This window comes from Varroa jacobsoni, unplaced genomic scaffold, assembly GCF_002532875.2.
Source record: "Varroa jacobsoni isolate VJ856 unplaced genomic scaffold, vjacob_1.0 scaffold_659, whole genome shotgun sequence".
Lineage (NCBI taxonomy): Eukaryota > Metazoa > Arthropoda > Arachnida > Mesostigmata > Varroidae > Varroa > Varroa jacobsoni.
In genome coordinates, this window is record NW_019213561.1 from 15304 (window position 1) to 32731 (window position 17428).

The following is a 17428-nucleotide window of genomic DNA, read 5'->3' on the forward strand; positions in this document are numbered from 1 at the left end:
CCTCGATCTTTATGGTACTACGAACCAGCCAGGATGAGCTTAAGGTTTGGGCATCTACGCAGAGTATTATCGCGGACGTCTTTCTTCCGATAATTAGTGAGAAATCGCTATGCAAGTCATAAAATTTGTCAACAGGCGGTTTTTCTAAAGTGGGCAAAGAGGAAAAGCCCGAAAACGAGAAAGTAGTCTCAAGCAGCTTGAAGTGTAAACGTAATATACGTATTTGCACACAAAAGTAACGGCGACAATCTGAATTAGCAGATCATTAGTAGCTTTTAGAGAGATATTTTCATGAGAACAAGAGCGCTGCCAAAAAACTGAGCTATCTTGCATGAACGCGTCTGAAGGTTTTGTAATTAGGAGCTCTTGGTATTCGTGAAATACCCCAGAAAGTCGCCAAGGACTAACTGATTTCAGCCTCTATAATAAGAGAAATCACTGACTGATAACTTGAAATTGTCTATACTGAAGAATCTCTCACTGATTCGCAGTATGTGGTATTGAAGTTGGAAAAGGAAAGTTCAAATGTATTTTGTTCTTATTCCACGTTGAGATTCAGCTTTAACAAACAATTGTAATGCTAGTAATATCTAGGATTGTTGTTTGCTTTGTAAGGGAATAAAGTGAACTACCACACTACTATTGAAAGTGAATTGTTTAAACTGTTCGGAGTAAACAACTGAGCCCACACGGGGATTCGAACTTAAACCATGTCGTGTCCCTGTATGTAGTAACCCAACACGCTCTCCACTGCGCTATCGCGGGGACTTGTGAGTTGTATATACATAGTATTCAGAGACAGCGCATAAGCATACCTCATTTTGTAGTGGTGGCCAGACGTTCATGGCAATGCTAAACGGCAGTACCAGCAGTAAGTTCTCATTTAATAAGTTAAGATTAGTAGTCAGCAAGTGTATTAATAGGGAAAAGACGATTTTTACTACATTTTTCTCTGAAGATATGTGCTGTGTTCGAGAGTTAATGTACGGATAGAATATCTTAGGGAACAGCCAGAAACACTCAATCGTTAGCAAACACTTATACGCCATTCCTCCATAAACATTTTTCTACTCAACGTACAAAACGTACTTAGGTAGACCAATTTAATCCGAGTACCTATGGAACTTGATGCCGTCAATGTTAACTTTATAGATAAACTTAAAGGATTATACGGCCTTAGAGTCACGCAATTCAGCGCAATAGGAATGTTAAGTTAAACTAAAACATATATTTTCGCAATAATTGGACCACCTGCCGATTTTCTCAGCAACGTATCGCATTTGCACCTTTCAATGAAGTACCTCTATCGCATTTTTTCAGTGAAAGTTTGATGCAAAAATAAGACTTACGTTCTCCACGTGTACGCGAACTTCGATAAAAAGGGGATGTGCATATGTCATTTTATTGCCACGAACTTCTTAAAACGGTTCTTTTAGCTCTGAATCTGGTCTTAGAAAACAATAAACAACTTTTCGATTTATGCGGTTGTGTTTTTTTTTACTTTAAAAAAATCTGAAATAAGTGTAATCTTAACTATATAAATATCTAGAGATCTATTACACCGGCACTTACATGCTAATTTTCACACAAATGTTAAAGATTTTATCATCATTATGGGTGAGAATTCATAATGCATGGTTCTTTGTACCAAAATTACGGGCAAACACGATAGTTACACAAAACTCACGGCAGTCAGGTAGGCTTTGGAGGCTATTCTTTTCCACTCTTGAACGAAGCGCTACTCTTGAGTACGCTTGAATGATTCAAAAGCTGCTTTCACAGTGGGCAGCATAACTTCATGTCGATCTATAGTAGACAAATCATAATCTATTACATATGTTATGACCTGTTCAACTTGGCAGTAAATCATCGTACCTTCTCGCCATAGTGATAGTTTTTTTTCTAGTGAGAAAGACACTTTCTATTAGCTTGCTTGAATAATTAGCTTCTTCGAACGAAATCACTAGTAGCTTCAGTATCCCCATTTTGACAGACTATATGAGCGAAAAACATTTGATATTTGATTTTCAATTGATATACTCAAAGATGAGTGAGTGAGTGAGTGGTAGTGAACTTGCGGTAGACCATATAATAGAAAAAAGGCTGACGAATATAGTGGTATAATCTTTTTTCTCTTGTAACACCGGTTAGCAATAGCGCTAAGCAAATTTTGGCCCATATAGCTTAAGTTTCTTTTATTCTTTCTTTTCCTTGCTATATATGTACATACATAAGCGAGATTCCAGTATCTCCAAAGCCAGCTGATTGTTGGCACAGCTTTGAAGGTGCCTTGCGCAGGTACGCGGTAACAGGCCCGTACAAGTGGGCTTCTTCTCGTCCTGAAGTACTGTGTTTCATATATTCTTGTCCGGGAAATAGAATGCCATCAATCTTCATACGGTTTTACTTACGTCCATGTGGCCCTGATGACCAAGCCTCGACTGATTTTGACAAGAGCAGCCGCGTTCCCCCAGGACTAGTTCTACGTAGTTGCAGGTGAACTAGTCTTTTGGAGAGCGTGGATTTGGATCCCACTGGTGGCACCAGATTTGTACTAATTACTATATATATATATATATATATATATATATATATATATATATATCGATATAGCAGATCGAATTACAGATATATAGCTTTATATAGTTTTTTTTTAGTATATAATCAATTGGAAATAATAAGGCACTTCCAACTTTTGAATAAGAAAAATTGATCACAGCCGGGAATAGCAAAGAAAGAAATTGATATGAGCTACTCTCCGTCTTGCTAACTGAAATCAAACAGCTACTACTTAGATAGCGCACACGTCATTTTAGACGGAGGCGGCGACGTATAAAGGGGACGGGGCCAAGACATTGACGATTTTCTGCATCCCCAAGTCGTTTTTTTTCTATGTCTATAAGTTTCCGTATTTAGCGTTACACTTCTATGAGAATGGCAGAAGTTTCACTGTGCACCCCACTGAAAGAAGCAAGAAGGCAATGTTAGTCGCATGAGTGAACCAGTCGCCTCATCGCTGATCCCTCTTAACCACTTTCAGCTTATTCGGCCTCAAGGTAGTTCCCATTACAACGTATCGTCTGGGGAAATCTTAGAGTGGAGAAACTCGAACAGTTAGAACATCTGCCTCAAAAGCTTTTTCCTCACAAGAGCACCGTACCTACACATGGGACCCGAAATCGCCTCGCATATATCCTAGTCGACTTGTCACTGTCGTCCGAAAACCTATGTCGTCTATAGCTTCTAGTAATGCAAATCTTCAAGACTAACCTTGGAATTTCTATATATCGAGGAAGACCTTTTAGTGTCGGATCTGATAAGAAGCGACGAGTATAAATAAACAAAACATACATTCCATCACTTGCTTTGCCATACATGAATTCTACCATAGACTTTGCACGAAACCGAGCTTTCCAGAACTTCTCGACTAATTGTGATGGACATTATGCCCCCTGGTACCACCTTTACGACATCTGGCAAATCTCTTAGCATAGCTTTATAAACTCAAGAAGACTCGCATAATCCATATGACGGGAAGTGTTCTAAGTGATTCTATATACTCCCTCCGATATTGGTACACTATGTTGTTCACCTGTATGTATAACGTTTTCGCTACTACCGGCAAACGTGAACAGATGGACTTGGATTTGAAAATCCTATCACTGTAGAACCGCTACTGTTTCTGAGCGAAAAATTGTGTTAAAAGCAATTTTTGCATCTCGCTGTTAATATAACCGTTATTCCATACCGTTCAGCGCAAATCGAAACAGATAGTGCCAGACGATGCAAGATTTGACTTTACAGCAGATGCATTATAATTTTTATCTAAGTTCTCTCTATCTATAGATAGATAAAAAAATATGTGGTCTAACACTGTCATGGGGCAAGATGACGTTTTAACTGTTCACTAACTACGGTTCATATTTTTCAATGGCTTGTTGTAATCTTGTTACTTGTTGACAGTAGAGGCTCGAAACAATTGTTCCTCTAAGCGGAAACACCTCATAATGGTCGATTTCTTTCTAATCCCGTCGAAGACATAGCATTACTTTTTTTGGCGGTAGTCCGCATTCTGCCATCGATTGTGGAGCGTGTTTTTCTTCATTTGCACATTACAATTGCATGCGATCCCTCTTCATCACCCCAAGATCGATCGCTTTAAAAAAAACCCAGTTTCGATTAAAACATGACCTCATAAGTTCTTTGCCCTTAAGTCATGTAGCGCCCAAACGTCGAGCTTTTTTTTTACTTTCGCAACCACTTCATCAATTTTTCCGTAACGAAAGCATTTTTTCGTATCGAGACTTTTAGAACAAAAAACGTTTAACCGTTTAAACGCATCTTGATAATAGACAGCACGAGTTTTTTTTTTAATGAATCTGGCGATATATGGGCTTTCATCTTAATAAAACTGCAAAATACAGAAAACTAGTTTGATATACGTGACTTGAATGACCATCTAAGCCGGAAAAATGGTAAATACCTTTTTGACAAGCCAACATATAATTTCGAATTCTACGCCCGGTACTTAACCTATTAGGCGTTGCTTCAAGTGACAGCCTCCTTGCACAAAACGAAGTGTGTACGCTCGGATTCGAACCATTACGTGTTTCTAAGTTAAGCTTATTTTGGATTATTGAAAAAAGCATTGATTATTCTGTTAGTCAGATGGCTTTGAGGTTACATAATTGTAGTGCATCCGCCGTATAAACTGGATCTTGCCCCATAAGACTATCATCTTTTTCGGCCTCTGCAGGCCTGCCTTAATGGAACTAATATGCAAAAATCACCAGTTACAATTTTTCGCTCAGAAACCACGGAAGTTCTAAAGTAATGGGGCTATGATGCTAGCCGAAAAATAGTGAAACGTCGCCGATCAAATCACGTTGAAAATCTATGCAAAAAATGTTTTAAAACATTTTTCATTTTAAGTACTTTTTGCTTCAATTGTGATTTAAAGACGGTTTTGACAACGGTCACATGACGAAAGAGAGAGAATCACGCGTACCCCATAATGCAAGATCACTTCACGACTTCTTTCACAACAGATTACTCTGGCATTCCTAAATTCCTATTGCTGCAGTGCATGTTGAGGCCCTGCCCTTAATATCTTAGCATTCTGTTCATTCAGTTCTGCTCTTGCCGACATTGGTGGTTCATAGTAAAATTAGACAGACCTTAATCTACTTTAACAGTGCACAAGATGAAATAGATTTATTTTAAAAAAAATGTGATAATCGATAGTCTAACATGGATGCATCTACTCGTTTGGTGAGGCTTTATAGAGCATAGCCATAACAAAGTGCATACACTTTCCCGAATCGAACTGTGCCACCCTTTGCGAGATCCGCACTTTGGCCTCTTCGCTAATGGCGCCATTGCTAATGAGAGACGCTGCAATCTCCAGAACAATTAACATCTGAAAATGTTTAGCAAGTAAATTAATTTTCTACGCTTATCTGTAGCCCGATGGTGACACACTGATGAGCTGAATAAAACAGGCTTTACCTTAAGTGGTTTGAGACTCGTATACAATCGGCAAATCAAACATTTGACGGTTGTTGTCATTTGTCTGTGTGTTTCAATATACGGACTTAGCCATCACAATTTAAGTCGTTGGGTCAAAACTTCGTTACGATATTCGTTAACACAACATCAAGACGCGAAAGATCACACTAATACTAGAAATATCAGCGGAATTATTGATATCTTATCTCATTAAGGAACTGGGTAACCTACCTGAAGCTCATCGGTTGTGCGAATCAACGGGACACCTTCCAAGAGCTTGTTCACGAACTCCAAATCATCTTGAGTAAACAAGGGCAGACATGGTTTGATGAGTTTGTCAAGGGACTCGACGGGAACTAGAAATGGTTCTCCACTTAATTCTTCGCTCGGCTTCGTATTCTGATAAAAGGACTGCAACGTAAACTATGTAAGTGGGAAGCATGTAGCTAAAGGAAGCTAGTGCAAAAGGTTACAGAAAATGATAGTGTGCATCTTGCATAATGGTAAGTGAAGTTTCATTACATTCATTAGTTAGAGGAATATCGCTCATTCCTATGTTTGCAAAATAATGTACAAAAGGTGTTATCCTTCTATTGATAACGTAATTTAAGCACAATTTAACAGATGGGAGCAGAAAAAGATTTGGCAAAGCAGATAAGAATAAATAGGAGGTAAACCGCATGAATAATAAACCAAAAAAATTTATTAAACAAAAATATAAAATTATACAATTTGATATGAACAAAACTATACAATTAAATTATACAAATATTAAGCAAAAAAAAATAGCCTAATGGTAGATATAGTGTAGATCCACAAGTTTATCGTAGTACAAACTGTGCCATGTGGGTATGAGTGGTCGTGTTGAACACGTATTTTATATTACTGAAACTTCTCGTGTATTTTTAGAACAAAAAAATAGCTTTTGTCATAAATGTTTTTTCTGGAATAACGAAAAATGACAGAATGCAGCTGCATAGAGCACGTCCAACAGAACACAATTTGAGAATATGTAAAAAGCCACTCCTCTTAATAAAGAAGGTTGAGACTATCCATATTCTAAACTGGTCCATTAACGAGGTCTTGCGTCTAAGACTCCTAACCTAGTCTACAGTATCTGTTCCATAATGCGTTACTCTCTGGCAAAATTTAAACCCACACTAATATATTATTCTATGAAAATCGGGAGAAAATTCGAGTAAACGATGATACGCGCCGATTTTTTTAAAGCTATTTTCAAAAATAAAATTCCTAACGCTGCTATATCTCTTCTCTTTTGCGAAAGAGGTGAAGACCGACAAAGCAAATAAAAATGTGGGCAAATCACATAACATTTAGCCATTGGCTAGGTTGTATTGGCGTTAGGTTTTAGAGTATATCGGAACTGCTCCGGTGGGGTAATGTAAGAACGAATTCGAAACGTCACGTATCGAAAGGATAGACCACATAGACTAGAAACGTAAAGCGAATGGATGAAAATGTACGAGACCATTTTTGCAGTCAGAACATCATCAAGAAGTTCACTGCTTAAAAATAAAATCGACTATAAACAAACCACATCCACATCGTCAGAGGCTCCCCAAAATCATCCGAAAAACTGAATGTGACCGCAAAAAGAAAATACCATAACAAGTAATTTTACAAAAGACAGTATCTTGATAAAAATAATAAAAACAAAGTTCTATATTAGTATTTTAAATGAGTCTCCAATTTAGACTCATTAAATTCACAGCTTAACTTCCCTTGTCTATCTGTCTATACCTAAACATCGTATTGTATAAGCAAAATTATCAAGGTTAAGTAAACACCACGTTGAAATCATGAATCAGACAATTGCTATGATGTGATATCGAATTGTATAGTCCATTTCAAGATAATTTATTAGACGTACCCGTACAGCTTGGGCCAGTGTACTAAGACCATCTAATGCAGTCACTTTAAATTCTTCAGCTAATCTCGACAGCCACGGCAAACTTTCTACTGAAGCCAACAGGTTACGAACAGCCTTCAGTAGAAGAAGTTCGCTTGGGAGACCGAATCTGTAATTAATAACTAGCACTAAGTTGAAATATTAACTAAAGTTAGCTAAGTTTTTACGTCCGGTACTATTGTTAATTATTGCCTTATAAAGCTGACCTTTAGCTCAAAACGAAGTGTATCTATATCCGGTTTCAAACCTAAACTACAACGTGTCCTTCAGTTTAGAAAGTAAATACTTTACTACTAATCTAGACGGTGTCCCTGACCTTTTGGCGCAAATAGCAGCCGTCGATGCTGATCCAGCGTCGTGATAAAGGGTCAAAACGTCAACCACCTTTTCCTTTTCCTCTGCCGCAAGATAACACCTTGCAGCTCGTTCATACTGAGCGGCCTCAATATAACGAGAGGCCCACGATGTATATACATTCTGCAATTATCAGATATATATGCAACAGATTCTGTAGAAAAGGCAAACAGCTTGAGACCGAAATTCGTACCTCTGAACTAGCACTTGATATGATCAGCTAGCGCTTATTATCTACGGCATATTGGCAAAACCACAATGTCTCTACTTAGTTCTTGGATTTTATTGGAAAGGAAATCGGTGCAATTATTTTGTCTACCGCAAAGTGGTGCATACAACACGAACTTACCTTAACGGCAGGATGATCTCTTGTCAATGTAGTTAACCCAACTGCGGCCGCTTCCTTATGGAAATTTCGTGCACATAATAGCTGTAATAGCTCTTCGGTGCGACCGGTAGCTACCATGAGCGGCAAAACGGAAAGAATATCGCTCTCTTTATTTTGATCGATCAACGCCGATACCGTCTGCAACAAAAGGACGTCGAACAAGCTTGAGCAAAGTATCAGAATAAGTGTTCGTATCGGTTGGACAAAAGAAACGGCTTTCAATGGATTATTCCCAAAATGCGAACCTCGTCGAAGTACTCCTTAGAGACGAAAACGCTTAAAGTAACAAGTTTCTGGTCAAGCTGTTTGCGTTCTTTTGCAAACTCCACTGTTTCTCGGATGTTTCCACCTAAAGCAACAAAAGAAACGACGGAAACATAGTAGAGCTTTAATATGTAATTTTGACTGTCAGACATTTGCAATTGCAAAATGTGCATCGAAATAACTTCTTTGAATTAAAATAACATCGAATGATATAAAATAATATTATGAGCAGCACCTGTTAATAGAACTTGAAGAGCCAGATCGTTGTTCATTTTCACGCAATGCTGTTCCGCCTCGTTAGTTAATGTATTCTAAGAAACATACAAGTACATACATTAAGGTATTAGCCTGGTGTAAAAGCATGGCATTTCTTGTTTGTTGTATTCGTTCTTCAGTTCTTCACTTGCTGAAGATCAAATGTTATATTTCGTTGAAAAGCCTCTTTTTTGCTCTTCGAACCATTATCATTGTTTTATTCAGGTCACAAAATTAGATCTTGAACTCGAACCTTAAATTGGTTCTTCTTGTGCACTAAAATTTGCGAGGTAGACATCATCATAGAAGAAAAACTATATCTAAAGGTAAAATATGTGATAATATAAGGTAACAAATCGAAACCGATTAAAAAGATGCAATCAAGAAATCAACTGAAAGCTAATTTGAAAAACCTAAATAAGTTGCACACAGAAAATGTGAAATTGAAAAGTAACCAAAAGATAACGAATGCAAAAATATTAAAAGCAAATCAATGATAAACACAGAAGATCTACACCATATTCATTTTTTATTTCTCTTTTGTAGTTTTTCCTTTTTTTTTCTCAAATCCTGGGCGTTCTTTGCTATCCTATTTCTTTCGTTAAATATAGCATATACATTTGACAAAGCATTCGAAATTCGTATTTGAGTAAAAACGGCTTACCTACTTAGTAAATCAAGCTCAAGCTGAAAGTCTGTGATCTAGATAAAATAATGTCACTAGAATTAAAAAGCAAAAAATCTTTCTGACGGCACATAATGGACGGCTATTAACAAGCAAAAAAATTAACGAAAGAGGTAATAATAACCTAACCCATCACATTGGTTAGCGATACACGGTGAATGAAATTAATTGAATGCGGTTATATCCTTAATGTTGTCGATACTGTTAAGTCAGATTTTTTTATGACATATATAAAACCTTATTTTATTCGGTTAATAATTGTTGGTACCAAGGTTAGGTAAATAAGCCACAATATATTGGTGTCTACTGCGGTACTGGAACTCGATTCAAGATAGCAGTTTCACAACCCTTATACTATTGTTCACTAGGCACTTCACAACCAGGACTGAGTGTTGACACCGCTTTTAATACCGAAACGAATATGCGGCATTAACTATCGTTAATCTGGCAGGAGAACCAGTACATTTTTGGACTAAATTATGTCAAAGCGCGCGAAGTTCAAAAAGTTTCTGAAAATAAAAAGCTGAAAGATTACAAGCTTTCTTAACAAGTTGTTTGAAATAAATGCATCAGGACCATTTTTAGCGCTGGTTTTTGTACGGCCTTATTAAAATATGGAACAATTATTCCTCTGTTTCAGAAGAAAAAGAGAAAGTACCCGGGTTTCTAACTGTAGGCTCAATATTTTTAGTGAGCTACTCTTCCAAAAAGCTGGTATCTACTTGAATCAAATGACATGAGTCAATGAGATGACCACTTAAGTGCCCAATCTACAATGTTGTTTAGACGTTGTCAAAACTTCAAGCTTCATCAACAAACTCAAATGAATTTCTTTTGCATCTTACCTTAGTAATTGTGAACCAACCTGAATAAGATCTGTATGGAAAAAACCCATATGGGGCTTGTTCTTGAGAGGCGAGAAGTTACCGTTTTCCTCGCAACTGCAAGTATAAACAGTTGATAACGACAAAACTGTCAGAATTGGCAGTTATAGAGCGGTATGCCGGATGTATTCGATAAGGGGTAAGTGTGCCCGCTACGGAACTTAACTGCGAAAAAAAAGCGAGAACACTTACCTCAGTAGCACCAATAGGTCTTCCAATGCCTCCGCCTTAGGTATGTTTTCAGAATTACTCGACGATGAAAATAGTGACGCCTTTTTCGAGCTTTTAGCTGAACCTGAGCGAGCTTTAGAGCCAGGGAGAAACACTGATTAGAACTTAAATGACTGTGTATGTTTAGACGTAGCTTGCACTCTTTCTTGCGGAGACCTCTTCTCGTCCGTTAACAATTTGGTCTATATCTTCGCAATTTACACTAATTTTGCCAAAAAAAGTTCAGTATAATAGAAGCTGACTTGTGTTACTCACTTGACGCAATTTTATGAGCAATTAAGTCTACCTCAGTAGAACAATTGGTAGACTCTTTATCTTCGCATTCGTCCATATCGAGTTGGTATAATGTGTTGCCATTGGTCCCAAGATACACTCGATTTTCTGCAATGGGACTCCAGCACATAGCAAGAATTGTCTTATTTCCGGCTACACCATGAAACACGCGTTGTAAACTGCCAGAACGTAGATTCCACAACTGCAAATTGAATAGTAGAATGAATAGCACTAAAGATAAAAACACTCCTTACACCGTAAAAAATCGCCAGTAGTTGCGCAGCTTTGCATTACATATAACGTCAAAGTTATCTTTCAAACTTGCCTTAACTTCTCCCTTGTTTCCACCGATTGCGAACACATTTTCGTCATATGGATTCCAACAGAACGCTGTGCAGGAATGGTCAGTTATTCGGTACTTGGGCTCAACCGGTTGAGAGGGCTGGCCATCGCCAAACCGGCTACATAGCTGATCCGTGTCAAACAGAGTAAAATAGCTGGTACTAAATACAGCTGCTACCTTCTTGCCACATGGAGACACAGCCAACTAAACGTCAATTAAAAATACGGTTAAATACGGGTAATCTGGGTATATTTCACAAAACCGGTGGGCATGCTCTTTCAAGCGGTTCATCGGATACAGAACTATAGAACATCGCAGTTGTTTCGCAAAATGTTCCATTTGTACTTACTTCAAAAATCATGTTACTAGTAACCATTGTATAGTTTATAGCCACCATGCCATGCTACAATTATTAAATATTTTAATGACAATGTTTAAAACATGTTTTATTTATTAGATAAAATCGGCTATTTTTTAGCATGGGAGAATGTGCAGACTGCTATCAGATTGCTATAAATAGACTGACGGTCCTACACTGCTGGATCTACTGGATAATGAGCGACTTCTTATTTTAGACGTGAAGTCTGACAAAGAAAAAAAAAGTTCCAATGTATCCTTTTCCATAACATTAAAATCCTTGAGCTGAAACATGAAAAAAATCTACTCATTTAAACTATTAATATATCTGCCTACCCCAGTGACGGCGTGCTTTTCTATGCGAGTTTCCGCCGCAATTCGTAACGAAGACGAGTCGAGAGCAATAAGCTTTCCCTGATAAGTCCCGAACAAAATCAAATTTTTTTGCGGAACGTGAGACACACACCCTATCTGCAACAAGATCAATAGCATATATTATGTTACTAACCGTTAATCTTCATATATACAACAATATGAATACGATATACAAGCAAAGAGTCATATAGAAATTGGAAACACATTCGGAATCCCACATCAGATGCGGAAAGTTACTGAAGGCTATACTGAAACTTGTTTCTGAATTTTTGAGTGAACATTCATGCCTGCCAATGCCTACTCGCTTTTAACTACCTTGTGGTTTTCAATACCCGGGACCATGGAATTGAACTTGCGCAGGACCTCTTCTTTCTCCTTCGAGAAATACGCATGAGTTCCATCGGTTGCCAAGAGAAGCGGCCATTCGCTGACCAAAGGCAGTGAGGCAAACACTATTGAGCCGACTCCAACGCGTTTATTTGTCCGAAAACGAGATACGTTTGTCTTGTGTGGGGACACATCGAACACTAGTACCTGGCCAGTGAAACGGAAGCAGTACAACGTAACGTTAGTACGAAACGGAAACAAACGCCTTGAGCGAAATGAACAAATATATAATAAATAATAATATATTATTATAGAAATACAATAATATCAGTCTCCCGTCTTATGGACGAAAGTAAAATTATATAAGAAGGGAACAACTGTTCTGCACTTACACTGCTAAATTCCTTCTCAGATATCAAAAGCATCGTAGTAGTTCCCTCGTAAACGATGGTTTCAAACAACTAAGAGGCGGAATTGTATATGCAGTGATATGTTGCGCCTGATGATCCTACACGGAATTTCCGGATTTGTTAAATGTATGAATGCCTAAGATTGAAAACCGAAACAGCGTTTGATCAAGATGGAAAGAGCATCTAAATGAAAATGTTCTTTCGGCACATAAATTGCCCCTCTATACCTAGTGAAATAGGAACTAACATATATCGCATCATGGAACCAACCTCTCCATCCTGAGTACCCACAGCCAACTGCATTTCATTTGTCGGGTGCCAGGCAATACTGTAAACGCGTGAACGTAATTGTAAATGTTTCCCGACCTGTTCCAAAGTACCTTGGTCGGTTTTCGCGAGTAACACCTGCAAGTGCAAAATAAAATAGCACCCACTTACGTAGCTTTTAGGTGTATTAGTTAAAAAGTATAATACTCATATACATTTTGGGAAGATTCGATTTGAATCGACTACAACAGGAAACTAATCAAAAGTTTTTCTTATCTATATAGTTGTACAACATACGCTTCCGTTGCCGGTCGCGATTCCTAGGACACCAGTACCGGCTGGATGAAAGGCCATGTTGTATACGAATCCCGCCAATCCTGCATGGCAACGAAGAAGAGTTTGGCGCTCGGCGGTAAGGTCCCATAAGGCTAATACACGATCAATTCCACTTGTGAGGACAATGTTTGGCGCGACCGGGCAGAGGGCGCAAATAGATTTTGACAGGAGCTAACGGTGGAGAAGCGATCAATGATTATATCAGATACAATAAAACAAGTGAAATTGAGTGGCTAAACAAATAGTGCTATTATTATGGAATCGAATGGATCCCGCTTTTTTATATCATTATTTAAATGTAATACATGTAAATGTACATACATGTAAAATGATCAGAGGCTGCCAGTACTGGTTCCAAATTACGATAGCAATTGCAAATGGAAAAACGGTGAGATAAATGTGGTTCGTTAACAAACCTCTTGATGTATCGGCTCGAGCTTAGTATTCTTTCCTTTGAATTTGCCGAAACACAGTGTTCCGGACGGGACCGACACGACTATTTTATCCTCTATCCAGCACACACTAACACTTTGTAGAGCCTTATCAGTGTACGGCACACGAGTCGCTGGAAAATAACAAGCTACCTAATTACTAGCTAATAACTTAGCTAACTTAGCATAACTTAGCTTGTACGCATAGGTTACCGTGTTACTCGTTATCGTACACAAAGAGTGCATATTCTTAACGATTAATTAAAATTGTTTAGTTCAAATTTAATAAAGTTTCATATATTTATATTTTATCGAGAAATTCGAGGTAACATATGTAATTTCTGGATGTAACAAAAATACCTGTATGATATTACACGTAACATACCAACTTCTTGTTTAAGTCAACGACCACAATGAGAAAAAACCAATTGTCTATGACGGTAATCCTGCAAACCTTTGCCACACAGAGGAACAATGTAGGAATTAGCCTGTTGGCTGGTATCGCTAATGAATAACGGGCCCTTTTCTCCTACGGCCATTACAGCGGCGACATCACCGGTAGGGTTCCATTTAACTGCACGAATTTGGCCTGATACCTTGCATTTAACTAACACCTTCAAATTAATTTTTCAACCAATAAGACAACAGCAACTAACTTAAGAGCAGTGGCTTGTACGCACTAATCTAAATCCAAATAAACTTAGATGAAAGGCTATACATGGTGAGCAGCTATGTTTAAAGAGTCAATTTACCTACTACCGGGAGTTCATTTTTATTTTTCCAATTTTAGAATTTCTAAAATTAGAATTCTCTCTAGTGAAAATTACATTTTGCCTGGTTGACGATTTTTTTGCAATAACTTCACCTAGTCTAATGACTGTCTCCTTCGATAAGTAACATGAAATAAAAGAATTTCTATTCTGCCTTAGCCGACGGCTTGGACAGAGTATATACTCAAATGTAGCTTGTGATGATTATTGATCTTCCGTCGAAAAGACAACTATAAGGTAAGCTTATTGAAATGTTATACGGGCTACTAGTATGAATTAAAGACCCAAAACAAGAAGACATACCTTCCACGTGTGGAGATCGACAACGGCGGCTGTGCCTTTCGAACAGCCCAATACTGCTTGTCCATTAGAAACGTCCATATCCTGAAGTTCCTCCTGCATACTAGAGCTGTTATAATTTATTCGTTCTGAATTGAGTCAGGTCTATCAACTAAGACTTCGAAAGAACACAATAGATGACAAAACATAATTGCTCTATTGCCAGTTTTGAACTTAGTAAGTTCAAAACTGGCAAAATGCTGAGAAGAACTAGGCAATGCATGTACGTCGTTTCCGCTGGGTTACTAGGCCTACGAACTTCACGGTAGAACTGGCGTAAAAAGCATTCATTATTAAGAGCATAATAGAACATACCTGCACGTTTTTCACTAGAAGACGTCCGCTTTTCTGTACTTTTTTGTTGGCCAAATTTACAACGATCAGATCAGCCGACGCAAATCCCAGGGCCAAACACTGTGGTCGATCATTTAGGAAACGTATTGCTTTAATCGGCGCAGTCGATGGGAACTCCTCATTCCAGATTACCTCCATCGTTGGATAATCAATCACCTGACAAATAGCCACAATATATAAATGTCAGTTATGTACGATAGTAATTAAAAAATTAATAAAAGTGATTTCTTGTTTGCCACGTTAATTCGCTACTGCTATCGAAATATTGCGAATACGTTGATCATAAACACAATTGTGTCTATTTAAATATAAATTTACCTATATGCGTTTGAGTTTGTCAATGCTACATCTTATGATAGCCGAGCGAATCATTCATGGCAGAGTACAGCTAAGAAATAAGTCGTTAAACACTTGGAAATCAAAACAATTTCTGCTTTCGGCAATCGTTGTCCGAGGTTGAATAAAGGCATTACCTAGCTGTTTTTAACGCTCTAAACCAGAGTTATAGGTTATTCTTCATTATGTTTTTCTCGTAACCGCACTACAAAACTGGTTAAACTCAATAATACCTTTACAGTTGAAGGTTCTAGGAGGAGGGCAACCCGCTCCCGGCTAGGAAGTTTCTCTGGTGAAAACTGCACTGCGCGACATTTTTCTGGATGAACATTGAGTTTTTTCAGAAACACCAGCCTGTTTGAAGGAGAGTTTAATAATATTTAGGAGACAGGTATATCAATGTATCGAAAAATGTTTTTCGCGTTTTACGTCCGTTACTTCAGCTGTTGAGTATTACTTCGACTAACCGGCTTTCAGCACAAAGCCTCGTAAATATGTCTATGCCCTATTCGAACTAGACCCCCACATGTCCTTAAATTTAACAGGTAAACACGTCGCCTACTACGCTATCACGGGACCATACAAATGTATTTGATGAGTATTGGGGAGAATTTCATAGTGGCTTAGATTATACTAGATGAAGCAACAGGCCGATGGATCGAACTTATCGTTAGTACAGTGAAAAAAATAACATCTTCCTTAAATAAATACCACCAACCAGGTAGCAAATATTCTAAGCTTCCCGATAGACGAACAAGGACTGGGAATACTACCTAATATAATACATGGTCACATACCTGGCTCTTCCGCTAACACTATTCGAATGCATGGATGAAGCTTGTTCCCTATCTTCACTAGCTGCTTTTCGTTCCATAGTATCAAAATTTGCCCCTTTTTCCTGTAAATGTGCAGTAACCTGACGTAAGATGACGAAATTTTTAATCTGTGATTAGCGTAAATTTAACATAGTTTTTTTGTGGAATGTGTTAGCAAACAATCTTTAGACTTTGATGGTTCTTCAATGCTGCTTTGTTTAAATAAATGCTATGTAAACATTATTCTTGCCTGAACATTATTCCGAGCCGGTGCACCATCATCCAATATTGCAAACAAAACACTTGCTCCAGTTGTCAATGCGATTAGCCCCGAAGTCGCAACCGAAATAGCCCCAGGTTCATACCACACCACGTCGGGAGCGCCGTATAGCACAGCCGTCATTCTGCATTCAGGAACACTGCAAATCAATCTACAGTGATTAATGTACTTCATGTCGAAGTTGCTGTTCCATTTTTTGTCAAAAGCATGTTTAATTTTAAACGACTGAATGACAAATTATCGATAATAAAAATCTACATATAATAAACCGTATTAGTTGCAGATTATAAGTTAAGCTCAAGAAACTGAATCAATTTAAATAATTTTATCTCGTTACTCTTATTCTGTCCGCACTGTTTGTCTTCGCATATGACGGCTGCATATTTTTTCATATTAGCGAATTCATCAGAACTTACGTTATTCACAGAAGATAGTGTAGCGAAACTCAAATTGGAACACGGTATACACAATCAAGTTAATAAATTTACTCTGTATCGTTCGAAATCTGTTCGCGTTCACGCGCGGCACCGACACGGGAAGCGACACTCCATAGAATCTGTTGAGTGGTGTGTGGGATTTGAATACCACCTGTACATCTTTCTGATGGAAGTACATAAGATGAATGATATCGTAATATAATTAAGCTTATTTTAGTCCGAACATCGATAAATTAAGGAAACGTACTTTTTTAAGAAAAATTACGTGCAGGTTGGCCTTGTCTGCTGCCAGGTTTGCTAGCAACACTAGATTACTTTGTCACTTAAATTTTTGATTTAGGTTTTGCCTGTTTCACATTTTCAAGAAGGAAAGAAGTGCCAAGTTTCTACACTATCCGAAAAACACATAACAGTGTGATTAATTTATTTTCCAAATTACTGAATCGTATACTTAAAATTACTATTCGGCCTTGCTCCGC

At 37.9% G+C, this 17428-nt stretch overlaps 1 protein-coding gene across 2 annotated transcripts; it reads right to left on the minus strand.

The window, feature by feature from the left end:
- Nucleotides 1–5182: 5182 nt before the first annotated feature.
- Nucleotides 5183–17044, minus strand: LOC111262409 (uncharacterized). 2 transcript variants are annotated; one of them, XM_022836650.2, is made up of 23 exons: nt 16929–17044; nt 16483–16651; nt 16215–16315; nt 15651–15771; nt 15043–15237; nt 14692–14784; nt 14073–14232; nt 13604–13752; nt 13149–13358; nt 12855–12989; nt 12163–12381; nt 11809–11943; nt 11098–11241; nt 10755–10974; nt 10461–10572; nt 10250–10325; nt 8680–8755; nt 8426–8529; nt 8142–8318; nt 7755–7915; nt 7400–7547; nt 5740–5919; nt 5183–5419 (listed from the first exon to the last, which is right to left on the minus strand). In XM_022836650.2, the coding sequence occupies exons 2-23, from the start codon at nt 16633–16635 to the stop codon at nt 5261–5263; spliced, it is 3228 nt and encodes a 1075-aa protein (XP_022692385.1). In that variant the 5' UTR covers nt 16636–16651; nt 16929–17044; the 3' UTR covers nt 5183–5260. The 2 variants fall into 2 exon arrangements, with proteins under 2 accessions (XP_022692385.1, XP_022692384.1); XM_022836649.2 differs by having other exon boundaries at nt 11098–11319.
- Nucleotides 17045–17428: the final 384 nt, after the last annotated feature.